Raw genomic sequence first — 14,516 nt, 5'->3', positions numbered from 1 at the left:
AGTTGTGGTCACCAGCCCCACGCGGCTTTAGGACATGGATGTTCTGTGTACACTGGCTTGAGGCATGATTTAATACATATACATCTGCTTTGAAGGACTGAGTTTGAAAGAAGAATTTTCTATATAAAAAATAATAGTTTGGATTTTGTTTTTATTTGTTTTATTGAATGAATAAAACTAGTGTTAATTTTATCAGTTTTTTTCTCTTGTGAAAAATATGCTTATAAATCAGACATGGTGACTCATGCCTATAATCCAGGCACTTGGGAGGATAAGGCAAAGCATTACAAGTTCAAGGCCAACCTGTGATATACAACAAAATACTGTCAACAAAATAAAAAATTTAAATGTAGGTATGATAAAACATAGATTTACATTTATGGATCATATTTGTAAGCTGTAGTGTATGTTTTATTCCGTGAAGTACATTAAGGATAAATGCCACTTTTGTTCTTGGTCTTCTTCCATTGTCTCATCTATACCCAGATTATTTGGTAAAAATGTTTTTATTATTTTATCTATCAAATTTATTAATAATAGATTCATAGTGAATATAATTTGAGATAGCTGAGTATTTCAAGAGATGCCAGCAGCCTGGGCAAAAAGACTATTACTAGGAAATCTACCAAAGCTGTGTGAAGACAAATTTTACAGAAGGAGTTCCTGGTACCTTCTGGCAGGACAACTATGAGCCCTCTAACAGGAAAAGACACAGCTGTGGGAGTGGCTCACCAGCTCCAAAGTGTCCGTGGCTCACAACACAGCCATCCACAGCTCCGGGGGCACAAAGCAGCCACAGCTGGGTGGAGTTTGACCTGGCTTTCCACAGCTCACAGAAGAGAGTCAGGAAAACTCCACACACAAGGGGAACTGAAAGTCCACAAGTGAGGAATGAAACTGATAAAACTCAGCACAGAGTTTATTTCAGACCAAGGCAAGGGAGACAAAGCAGTCCAGCTTCTAAGGAGACAAAAGCCACTTTTAGGCCACTGATCCCATCTTCTTATATCTCCACCCAGGTCTCCTTATCCTTTACAGCTATACTGTATCTTTTGATGATTTTACTATGTTGCATATCCACCCAGCTATTCCCCAACTCTGTCATGTATTCTATATAGTATAGTATGTCAGTGTATCATTCTTACACAGTCCTCTGCTATTCATGACTTTTACTCTTTTGCTCTTTTTTTTTCTCTCTTCCTGTACCCATTTCTCTTACTGTTATGTCTCCCAAAGCCCCCAAACTCACCTGGTTTATATCTAGGTATATAATCACCTCACCCTTTTTAGTTTACCCTAACCCCACCCCCACATTTCCATTCCAGGTTTTCCTTTGCTTCTAGCATTCCCAGTCTGATGTAAATTATTTTCCTCTACTTTCCATCCAACAGCCTCATATTAATTATTTTATCTCACTGTGACTCTTTAACATTTTTCTTTTCTTTCCTTTCCATTTGTGCTCACAATTGCTAAGATATTAATATGACCAAGGTCCCTCTAGTCTCTAAACCAACTGGTACTTAAAACATGCCTCTTACCCTTTATCAGAGTAGTTTAGCTGCTAGATTAGAGACAGAGCCTGGTTCTTGGAAGATTAGTCAAACATTAAAATATCATCATGATTGCACTACTATCTAGTCTCTTTTGAACACCGAAAATATATCCCATGTAAGAAAAGAGGCAACCTGAATTAAAAGAACAATAACAACAACAAAAATTTTAGTCAATGATCTAATCCCAAGATGGGCAGATGCCTGTGCAAAAAACACAACTAACAACAAAAAACCCCCCAAAAAACAAAACAAAAACAACTTGTCCTCTCTAAAATTTATCAATCCTATAGTAATGACCCTAGGTCAAAATAGCTTAGATGAAACTCTAGACCAGTGATTTTCAACCTTCTTAAGCTGCGACCCTTTTGGGTCACAGTTCTTCATTATGTGGTGACCCACCCCCACCATGAAATTATTTTGTTGCTACTTCCTAACTGTAATTTTGCTACTGTTACAAATCATAATGTAAATATCTGTTATGCAGGGTATCTGATAATTGACACCTGTGAAAGGATTGTTCTATACACCCCCAAAGGGGTTGTGACCCACAGGTTGAGAACCACTGTTCTAGACACATAATTTGAAAGAATGATTATAAATATAGTCAACTTCAATAATACATGAAATAAGGCAGCCAGTTTATAACATGGAATTGTAAGTTAGTAAAAAGAGAAGAACTGAAGAAAATTCAAATTGAAATGATGATGGAAAGGAAAACTATAGTCGATCAAACAAAAACTTTAGTGGAAAGCCCCATAAATAAAACCATCAAGTACAAGACAGACTATCAATGTAGTAAGCCCAAATAGAGGAAGTAGGTTATTCAATCAAGGTGGTGATAAAGCTTAAAAATCTATGAGTAGAACATACTAGAACTATGAGACAGCATGAAAGGCAAAATTGAAATATTATAGGCATATAAAAAGAGGGAGAAGAGTTTCAAGCAAAAGGTAAAGAAAATATTTCTAATCAAATCATAGTGGAAATTTTCCAAAATTGAGAGGAAAAAAAGCCCATCCAGATTTAGTAACCACACAGTACAGTAAACATATAGGGCCAAAAATACAAAAACAAAACAAAACAACCAAAAAAAGAAACTCTCTGCATTACAGTATAGTTAAAACATTGAAAGTACAGAATACAGAAAGTATATATAAAACAATAAAAGAGAAAGGCTAAGTCACACACAGAGATATGCCCATTAGAATAATTGTTAACTCCTAATCCAAACCACAAAAGCAGGAGGATTTTGGACTAGTTTCTTTCAAATTCTGAAAGAGCACAACTGCCAATCCAGTTTAAAATGCCCAGCAAAACTGTATGTCATAATCAAAGTGAAGAAAATCTTTCCATGGTAAAAGCAGTCTAGAGAAATATATGACTCCCATCAAACTCAACAGAAGACACTGAATGAATTCCTCAGTCTGAAGAGAAAGATAAACACACCCAAAAGACTACAGGAGAAAAAATTAAATAACACTAACAAATACTTTCTATAAAGAACGCCTAAGAAATTCCCAAGCACTATAAAAATTAGCAGAATGACAGAGGGCAAAATACAAATCTGAATAATAACTGAATTTTTATGGTCTCAATTTCCTACAAATGACACAAACTAAAGCCTGTGGTGGTATTGTCTTCCCCAAAATATTGTGCATGCTAATAAACTTATCTGGGGTCAGAGAACAGAACAGCCACTAGATACAGAGGCTAGAAAATGGTGGCACTCACGCCTTTAATCCTAGCATTCCAGAGGCCGAAATCCGTCTGGACCTCTGTGAGTTTAAGGCCACATTGGAAATAGCCAGGCATAGTGACACACGCCTTTAATCCCAGAAAATGAGCCTTTAATTCCAGAAAGTGAGGGCAGAAAGCAGAAAGGTATATAAGGCATGAAAACCAGGAACTAGGCTGGTTAAGCTTTTAGGCTTTTGAGCAGCAGTTCAGCTGAAATTTATTTGGGTGAGGACACAGAAGCTTCCAGTCTAAGGAAACAGGATCAGCTGAGGAACTGGTGAGGTGAAGTAGCTGTGGCTTGTTCTGCTTCTCTGGTCTTCTAGTATTCACCCCAATACCTGGTTCAGGTTTGATCTTATTAATAAGAACTTTTTAAGATTCCTGCGACAAAAGCCAGTGTTGCTGGAAGCCTATCTCCAGACAGGTCCAATGACGTGGGACAGATGTGTGAAGTCAGCTCAATTAAGAAACAGTGACGACCTGTTTCAAACAGGTGGCCCGGGATAGACTGCATGGTTTTTATTCATACAATTTTAATGGTTTGTTTGAACAGTTTTACAATCAAATTTGTCTCCCTGAGTTTCTAAAAATGGTTACTATAATTGCCAGTTCATTCCCTTTCCGTCCCCCAACTTTCCTACTGGTAACCGTTACCTATTTGATCCATAGCTCTACTCTTAGAAGTATAAGCAGTATTGCAAGCCACAAAAGGAGTTTTCTAACGAGGCACACCTACATGTAGGACAGTGTGCCCAGTTGGCGGCATTTGTGGTTACAGTGTCATGGGGGGGGAGAGACAGTTTTGTCTCTAGTGGTTAATATTTACATCTGGTAGGGTCTGGGTTCTCACAATCAACTCACCAGCCAAAGCTGGATTAATTTATTCTACTTTCTATGCTGCTCTATCTTTATCTCCTTGGGGATATACCAGGTTTCCCCTTTTATCCTATAAGCAATGTAACTAGGAAATTTACTCTTATTGTTTGATCTCTTGTTCTCATCTCCTTCTTTCGTAACTTCTTAAGATGTTGGCACAGCAATGAGAGATCTGTGGGCTTCTATGATTCTGCTTCATTTCCTGTCTCTAGACTGTTCCCATAAACTCCTGACCTCATCTATTAATCAGCATTATCCCCAGAACAGTTACGCAATATGCAATATTAACTTCATGAACTATTGTGACTCTTTCAGGCTAGTTACAGGGTACATTGGAAAGGCAACATCCTGTTCTTAAGAACTCTAAATTCATGGTCACACTTGAAACATCAAAGGCGTTAGGGGCAGAATCAGGTCCACTGTATATTTTTTAACAACATTCCCTCTGGCTCACTCAGAGGAGAGTCATCAGGGGGAAGTTTTCCTTTTGTAACAGCTATTTTATCCATGATTGAGAAAGTGAAACTAAAGATAGCCAGCAATGTGGCTAGCCCAGTGAAAGCAGGTAGCACATCTGCTCCGGGGTTCAGGCCCAGAATTATGCAATGAACTGTCCACGCTTTGGCAAATGGGCCAGAGTTTCTTCAGGGCCTCCATACAAGGAGAACTTGTTCATGCTATTCTCAGGCCTTGGCCCTTGAAGAAGTCACATGGTTCCTGCCAAATGTGGTGGCACATACCTCTAACACCAACATTTGGGAGGCAGAGTCATGTAGATCTCTGTGAATTCAGTGCCAGTCTGGTCTGTATAGTCAGTTCCAGACTAGCTAGAGCTACATAGAGAAAGCTTGACAACTAACTAACAACTAACTAACTAACTAACTAACTAACTAATAGTAAAAAGATGCAGACTAGCAGTATTAGAAATAAGAATCCCTCTTTTTTTTGCCTTCCAAGAAACATTCCTTGCTATCAAAGATAAACATTATTTAGGGCAAAAGATGAAAAACACTATCCCAAACAAATCATATGAGGAAATTGACAGACATTGCTATTCTAGCATCTGACAAAATGCAACTCAAATAAAATCTTGTAAAAAGATAAAGAGGATAGCATATACCTATGGAAAGACAACCATCAAGAGGACATGAACAGATCTGAGTGGATCTGCATCATCGATTTAAATATCCTGCTTTCACAATTAGACAGACGAAGTGTGCAAAAAAAATTGACTGGAATTAAATGCACTAATACATCTAAAGGACTGAATTTTCCACCCAAATGCCAAAGAATAGATATTCTTCTCAGCAGTCTATGGAACCTTCTCTAAAATAGATCATGTATTAGGATACAAAGTAAGGCTTAACGATTTCAGCAAAATTGAAACATGGTTTTATATTGTATCTGATCACAATGGAAGAGTTGGAAATCAAAAGCTGGAGAAACTACAGAAAATACACAAACTAGCACATAATTCTACCAGATCTTCCAAGAAGAATTAATGTAAATGTTCCTCAAATTATTCTACCATTAGATAAGGAAAGGGGCTGGAAAGATGGTTCAGCAGCTTAGAGTACTTTCTCTTTTGAAAGACTGGAGTTTGGTCCCTAGAACCCATGTTGGGTGGCTTACCACTAGAACCCATGTTGGGTGGCTTACCACTACCTGTAATTCCAGCTAAAGGGTATGCAGAAATTACTAATAAAATATTTGCAAAATAATTCAAGGTCCCATTCTAAAGATCATGCAACATGATTAATTTAGCTTCATTCTAGGGATGCAGAATGTTGGTTAAACATACTTAGGTCAATAAAATAAATAAACTCAAGGACATAAATCCCATGATAATTTCAACTGATGCAAAATTGGCCTTTGACAAAATCCAACATCCCTTCATGGTATGAGTCCCAGAGAGATCAGAAATGGAGGAAACCTATCTCAGCATAATAAAAGTTATACATGACAAACCTATAGCCACCATCATATCAAATGGAGAAAAAAAAAGTCTAAATCTTTACCACTAAGATCAGGAACACAATATGGGTGCCTATTCTTCCATTCTTACTTAATACAGTGCTTGAAGTCTTAGCTACAGCAATAAGAGGAGGAACTAAAAGGGATAAAAATAGGAAAGGATGTTAAAATATCTCTGTGACAATGATGTGATTCTGTCCAGGAGAGACCCCCAAAGGCTTTTTTAACAGGACACTCCTAGGGCTGACAAACAGGGCAAAGTGGTAAGTTAACAAGCTAATCCAGCCCAGCCGGTAGTTTTCTCACATGCTAAGTATAAACATATTGAGAAATAAATCATGGAAAGAATCCTGTTCACAATAGACGAATAAAATAAAACAAAGCTCTGAGCAAACCTAAAAGAGAAAGTGAAGGACCCCTATAATCTCCAGGATCAATCTTGTGAAAATGGCACTTTACCTGCAGCAATCGACAGATCCAATTTAATCCCCACCACAGTTTTCATGTAAATTGGTGGAACTGGAAAATTACATTGCATAATACAGTGCAGACACAGAAAAACAAATGTAGCGTAATGTCTTGCATATGTGAATCCTGGCATTGGACCTTTAGCTTTGTGTGTTTAATTTTGAGTTTAATTTTGAGTACTTGTGGATACCGGGGAACTATGTGGGGATCACTGAGGCTTCCTAGGGAGGAGGATATCAGAACACTGGTGATATTGAGGTGGCTTAGGCAAAGCCATGTTATCCTGACCATATAACCCCTCCACTCTGGGGCCTCATTTGCTTTTAAACACACAGTTCCTCACTCCTTTTGATTAAGTGTTTTGCAACACCAAGAGGGTGCTCCTTCCCTGCTGAGAAAGGATCCTGATGTGTACAAATTGTTCCTCTGGAAGAATGGCCTTATCTGATATTTTACACGACCCAAGGTTGCATTGTGAAAAACCCCTCAGCCTGCAAATGGTATGAACTGGTTGCAGCCTTCTGACTTAAAAACATACAGGAAGACAAGAGACTTTCCCTGGGCATGAGCCTGCACTTGGTCAGCTAGCTGGAGGACTCATCAAACTCCCGATTGGCTTACTACATGTGGTGGTCTGTAACTTGGAAAGGAGGATAATGGGGGGCAGTTTAAGTGGAGGGGCAAATGGGAAGGCAGGACCAAGGAGGGTGTAAGGCCACACTGTGACTGGAGAGACAGTTCTGCAGTTAAGAGGCCCTGCTGCTCTTGCAGATGGCCTGGGTTCAGTTCCTAGCAACCACATGGTAGCTAACAATAAACTGAGGACATTAGGCACACGTGGTGCACAGCCATCCAGGCAAAACACTTTTGTGTGTGAAATAAAATGAAATAAATACATATTTAAAAGTTTTAAAAATTTAAAAAAGGAAAGGCCCATGGAAACCTATTAACCTATTTTACAAGCTTCAAATACATTCTCTCTCTCTCTCTCTCTCTCTCTCTCTCTCTCTCTCTCTCTCTCTCTCACACACACACACACACACACACACACACACACACACACACACACACACACACACATGACAGAAATACATACAAGATTTTATTTGAAATTATTGTACACAGATACTTTGGACTTTGTGATATCCTTTAGACTTTACCTATTCACAGAAACAGCCAACTTTATATTTATTTGACTTTGCTAAGTGTTTAACATCTTGTACAATACTTTAATTCAATGGTACTATAGAAGCATGTATCTCTTGGAGATAAATTGGTGTGCCTTAAAAGAATAATTTCCAACTTTGATATTTTGAACCTTGGAGTGTAATATGGAAATATCTCTGGAATTTTGTTCTTTGTCTTCCTGTCCTAGGCAGGCTCTAGTTATACTGTTTCTCTAAAGAACACTGATTCATCATGAGAATGCCTCCCACTTTAACTAAAGGAGACACACCCACAGTTCTCCCTGTAACTCTGAAATGACAGTTTAGCATTTTAATGACTCCCACTGCAAGTAGATTGTAGGATCTAATCCCTGATCTCCTAAACGTCACTGCCTTCTAAAGGCTTTTATATCAAGACAGAAGAAAAAATATATTCATGTTCCTGGCTACTGATGCTGAAACCATCATGATTTCAGTTGACTTACACAGTGTTTAGATTGTGGTGAACCATAATCTGACTGCATAGCTGGTATGTAGGTTAAAAAATGGATATAGTAGTGAAGATCTTGAAAGCATACTGTGGCTTGTGTCTTCTGGTAGGAAAAGTCAGCACTTGTTTGTTAATTATATAAAGTGTAAATAGAGATAATAAAAAATGTATATTTATCTTGGGGCAAAAAGATAGACTATTCTATTGCATAGTGATTAGAGCTGCCTATCTAGAGATGAAGAGGTGAAAAACTTATTTATGGTGGTTGTAAGAGTGTTTTCCATCATTAAATTAAATCATTGTTAGGGAAGCCTAAGAAATAATAAATTGTGTAGGTCAAACTTTTTAGTATAAATTAAATAGTTTTATATGAAGGGAAATAATTTAGTTAAAAAGACCTAATTACTTCTGTAACACGGTGTTTACTGAATCCCTAAACTGAAGCTAGATTATAATATTTTGTTGTATGATGCCGTATCAATTATTTCTAATAAAATTAGACAAAGGATAATTTATGAACAACATTTTTATTTTCAATCTCATAAATGTCTTTGACCATCACCCAGGAACTCTCCAAGAGCATTATATAAATCATATAATCTAACTCTCACAATAAATGAGGTCAGAAGGAGAAAGGCTGCTTAGATATGATCTAATTCAAAAACATCATTGCCACTCTTAACTACTGAGTGATGGTCCATTTTAAGAATTTTACAATATCATTATTTGAAAAAAGTAACAATGTTTATTAATCATGAAAAAATGAATATATGCAGCTAAACAGTGTACAAATGTTCTTCAGGAAGCAACTTATATTAAAAATAGTATTATTGGTAATGGTTTAAATTTGGGCCTTGGATGTGCAGTAACAATTAAAGATAAAGCAATGAAGAAGATTGTAATTTGGAGAGTAAAATTCTTTTCTTTTGTACATTATTTAAGATATGAACTTGAGATTTTATTCCCTTTTGTCATCTTCCTGCTTCTAAATGGACTATGGGGTATACCACAACTGAATAGTCGACACAGGAGTTTTTCTCTGAAGGCAGAAGATGTAGTGAATGGGAATTCTGTGTTAAGTGCTCAGAAGGGAAGCCAAGTTATTTTGGAATCATTACTTCAATTTTTATTAAGATTTATTCTTCAGCTAGAAACCATAATATCACTTTAATTGTAAGCACATGACTGAATTGTTAGTTCAGATGAAGGAGACCATTGTTCATTGATTTGATACATTGGTATCAACAGGAGGGTTCTCTCTCTCTCTCTCTCTCTCTCTTAATCTTCAGTCAAAAGCGATTTAAATCCTAGTCTCAAATTTTCATTTGATGCTTTTTTAGTACGTGTTTTATTACTATTTAAAGCACATTTTGAGGATCATTAAAAGTAAATCAGTGAAAGAGAAATAGTGGAGAAATTCAGAGCTTATTGATTCTATTTTCATTCGAGCATCCTCTGAATTTATGACAAAGACTTCATTCTTTTCTACCTCTATAATTATCAAGAATAACTTAAATGTTACTATTGAAAGACACTTCACATTTCTTGGTACAGAGCCACCTTGTTTCATTCACATATTTAAAATTTAATCAACTTTAGTTTACTCAGATAATTTAGATAATTTGCTCAGATAAAAAGTAAAAAAAAATCACAGTTTCAAAGATGGTTGATATATAAGATTATATATTGCATATATATTACTAGCTAAATTATTATCTAATCATAGATAAAATATAGTGACAAATATCAAGTGATTTAATGCATGAAGGACTCATAATTTTACTTGTAAAAAAGTGGTTTAACTAAAAACGAGGAAAGAAGTTGTATTGGTGCCATACAGACTTTTTTAAATCTCTAACTGAGCTGAAATAACATTAGATTATTGTTTGCTTGATTGATTTATAGTTGATGAATTTTTGTAATTAGCATGCACTTTACAAACAAGTCAGTTATACTTTCTTTAGTCAGACGTCTGCAGTGAATTAGGTGTCTAGAGGACTAAACCTCATCCCTCACATTAACTTTCATCAGCCAGATCAATTTCTATTTCATTTCTACCATGTTTTTGATAATTTGTTAGACATTAGTATATAATAAAATTCTGAGAATGTAAGAGAACTCTAAATGGAAAAAAATTGACCTAAAAAGATTCTGAGTCCGGAAAATATGTTTCTAAACATCTTATCTCAGTTTAATACATTAATTTTGTGCTGCATAGAGCAAAAGAGGAATAGATTATAGCATGATATAAGTTGATACTACCTCTCAAGTATTTACAAGTATACTTTTTAGTCACTGATAATTCATGAGCTTAAAAATACAAAAGAAAGTAACTTGTCACTCTCACAGGGTATTGAGTGAATTTTTTGAAATCATATTGTTTTTAATTAAATACACTGGTTGATTCAAAATAATTCTACTTCTGCATGAAAAATCTTTGAGAGCTCAAATCTTATTTTTTTCATATTATTTAAGCACATCCCACAAACTTAACACACCTTTCGATAAATGTGCATCCTGAAGCACAGGTGCAGTTAGACAGATGTGTTGTGGGGGCTATGATGCTCAGCCTGACATGTACTGTGCTTGCCTGCTGGACAGATAGATCTAAGCTATTCTTCTCAAGTGTTATCCAGCATCAGTTGTCTTAGTGGTCCCCAAAGGAAAATATCTTGCACTTAAAATCATTTTTAGATGGATCCTGGGTAACCAGTGAGCTAGATCATTATTAAGTAGTATCATAAGTTCTTCATATGTAGTTATGGAAATATTGTATGCTCCCAGCACTGTAATTGTGTGTCTTTTATGACTACAGAGCAGAGTCTACGGATAGATGGAGAGGCTTAACTATTCCAGAGTACCGGAATTCGTGTTACTTGGACTCACTGATTCTCCCGAGCTTCAGATATTCTTCTTTGTGGCATTTTCCATTTTCTATTTAATGACAATGCTTGGGAATTGCCTGATTCTGTTCACTGTCCTCTCCACTTCACATCTCCACTCCCCCATGTTCTTCCTTCTCAGCAACCTTTCTCTGATTGACATATGCCTCTCCTCCTTTGCCACACCAAAGATGATCATGGACTTCTTTGCTCACCACAAGACCATCTCTTTTGAGGGGTGCATTTCTCAAATCTTTCTTTTGCATCTTTTCACCGGAACTGAAATTGTACTGCTGATTTCCATGTCTTTTGACAGGTATATTGCCATATGTAAACCTCTCTACTATTCAACAATTATGAGCCAAAAAGTATGTGTTGGGCTTGTGGTAACTTCTTGGATGGTAGGCTTCCTGCATACAATGAGCCAATTAATTTTTATCCTGTATTTACCCTTCTGTGGTCCCAATGTAGTAGACAGTTTCTTCTGTGATCTTCCTCTGGTAATCCAACTGGCTTGTATAGATACGTATGTTCTTGGTATCTTCATGGTCACAACCAGTGGCGTTATTGCTCTTATAAGTTTTCTGCTTTTGCTCATCTCTTATATTGTGGTGCTTGTAACTATCAGAGACCACTCCTCAGTTGGATCATCTAAAGCTCTTTCTACCTGCACTTCACATTTCATAGTTGTGCTAATGTTCTTTGGACCTTGCATTTTCATTTATGTGTGGCCCTTCACAAACTTTCTGGTGGATAAAATTCTCTCTGTTTTCTACACCATCTTCACCCCTTTTCTGAATCCACTCATCTATACTTTGAGAAACCAGGAAGTGAGGACAGCAGTGAAGAAAAAAATGAGTAACCAATATTTTACTTTTGGGAAAACAACTCCACATTATACAGTGAAAGGACTGGAGAGATCCTGAGAGTGAGATCAGGTTTTCTAACAGAATAGCAGATAATTAAATGAGAATCTGCTCATGATACCAAGACATCAGGGCCGAGGGATATGCAACAGCTTGCTTTAAAATTAGTGCTGTGTTTGGTAGCATTTTGTGCTCATGGATCCATTTGATATTATGTTGAGGTTTATAATGTGTTTTCATAGAAAAGTTATGTTGCCAGAATTTTTAACATAGATTCCTTTTCATGTATTTGTAAAAATCTATACACATTCATACCAGGATTAATACTCTGTAAGAAGCTTAACATGAAATATATTCTTGTTTTCTAATTTAGAGCACTCCTCTTTGGCTTTCCTGTGATATTTTATGGTTTCCACTTGAAATTAGAACTTTAATTAGGAATTTGGAGCACAACAGGCTTTATTCATAACATTAGAAAATTTTATATTATGCAATGATTCTCTTAAATAACACAGAACAGTTTTAATCAGTGAGTCAAACTGTTTGAATTCTAAGACAATTTTGAACATAACAGATTAAAACTTTAGCAGTATAGATTCTTAGTGTGCAGATTACTGCTATGAGGTAATTGATATAGGAAATAACTAACAAATTGAGAGTCTTTGGTATTTAAATCATCGAGTAGAGTGCTTAAATAGACTGGCTTTTAGAACTTAGCTACAAATAATATGTTTAATGGACTCATTTGCTATTAAACTTTATTGTATGAGAATACTATTAACTGTTGAATTCATGATACACTTAAAATAAAATAGTTCAAACTATTATTACCATTTTATTAACTTGCATCTAGGTTTTTTTTTTTTTTTTGGTTTTTTTCGAGACAGGGTTTCTCTGTGTAGCTTTGTGCCTTTCCTGGAGCTCACTTGGTAGCCCAGGCTGGCCTCGAACTCATAGAGATCCGCCTGGCTCTGCCTCCCGAGTGCTGGGATTAAAGGCGTGCGCCACAACGCCCGGCCTGCATCTAGTTTTTAATATCATATGGTTAGTGGGAAGAAAAGGTGAAACTAATTTTAAAAGTTCATAGTTCATTTCTATCTAATTTGGTTTATTACCAATAAAGGTAAGTAGATATTTTTTATCTAACGTAATCTTTGAAATTCAGATAGACAATCCATTTTCTAAATTGCTGAAGAAACAAAGGCATAGAGAATTTTTACTACTTTTTTTTTAAAACTAATTTTTATTAGTCATGATAGGACACAAAGAACATTGACAGAGACCAGAGGATTACTGAATTAGATCTTGGAAGATTCACTTTATCCTTTTTTTATCTCTAACATGAGAATTATGAAAAGTAGATTAAAATTTGTATGGCAATATTTTACAAAAAGTAGACATGTCACTTCCATTTTCCTTGAACTACCTCAACTATGTCTTATTTGTAATCAATATACGTCTGAATAGTAGCTTCATTCTGGAAATAGTACTAGCAAAGTTACACAATGCTCTAATTTTGTGTTGTTTTAAAAACTATGGTTTGTTAAAACATGATAAAACCATTTTGATTTCCATTTGAAGTCTGGAATGTGTGATCAAGCTAGGTTAGAATGCCTAGTATTTTGATATACTATGAGATTGTTTCTCCCTGACTTAATGGATATTAGGGGTTATGAGAGTAAACTGTCACCAGAGACTTAGAGCATTAGAATCATGTAAAAACATAAGCTATTGTCTCTCAAAGAAGCAACATGTTTTTGTGATAACAACTTCAAAGACAAACTTTAATATCTGAAGTTTAGTAGTGTGCAGAAGTTTATAAAGAGATGTGCTGTTGAAACTAGGTGTATAATTACACATTTAATTTGAGAGCTAGTTTATTTTTAAGTAAATTATAAACTCATTCTTATTGCCTCATATAAGCAAAACATACAGAAAAATTTTGGTGTGGAGAGATACTTTTGCCTCACTTCTATTCCTATGGAAAAATACCTTTATTTAAAAATATGAACTCTGGCTCTAAAAGTACCAACGTTTAGTTCAATAATTCATCGTTGAGCACTTCTTGTGTTTCAAGTCCTTGTTGGCTTCTGAAGGCCCATTCAAATCCACAGTCTGTTTCCTTGTTACACACACACACACAGATGTCTATCCAGTAATTAGATAGTATCAGTCTGTTTTAATGCTGAATTGTGATCTCAGAACTTTGTTCTACCTCCGAAAGTTTGAGCAAATTTCTTTAAAGTTTCTTGCCTATAGATTTGTAGTCATTGTGTGTAACCACTACTGATGTTGAAATTAAACAAAAATGTGTGAAATATCTAGCAGCAATAAATAGTAAGTAATAATGTTGCTAATTTTGATGTTTGGTTAAAAAATTACAAAAGCACAGGAACTGAAATAGAAATGGAGGATCTCGCCTGAACTTCCATTACCCAGTTTTACATTAGAAAAAGTGTGTTAATTTCTCTAATATTAGATATGTGTCAATTACTTTAGTCTGG

The 14,516-nt window shown here is 35.8% G+C and overlaps 1 protein-coding gene across 1 annotated transcript; it reads left to right on the top strand.

The window, feature by feature from the left end:
• The first annotated feature begins 11,088 nt into the window (after positions 1-11,088).
• Positions 11,089-12,154, top strand: LOC102913127 (olfactory receptor 4K2-like). Its single transcript, XM_006990984.3, has one exon. The coding sequence runs from the start codon at positions 11,098-11,100 to the stop codon at positions 12,070-12,072; it is 975 nt and encodes a 324-aa protein (XP_006991046.2). The 5' UTR covers positions 11,089-11,097; the 3' UTR covers positions 12,073-12,154.
• Positions 12,155-14,516: the final 2,362 nt, after the last annotated feature.

Source organism: Peromyscus maniculatus, chromosome 9 (genome assembly GCF_049852395.1).
Source record: "Peromyscus maniculatus bairdii isolate BWxNUB_F1_BW_parent chromosome 9, HU_Pman_BW_mat_3.1, whole genome shotgun sequence".
Classification (NCBI taxonomy): domain Eukaryota; kingdom Metazoa; phylum Chordata; class Mammalia; order Rodentia; family Cricetidae; genus Peromyscus; species Peromyscus maniculatus.
This window is presented reverse-complemented; position numbering and strand designations above follow the sequence as displayed.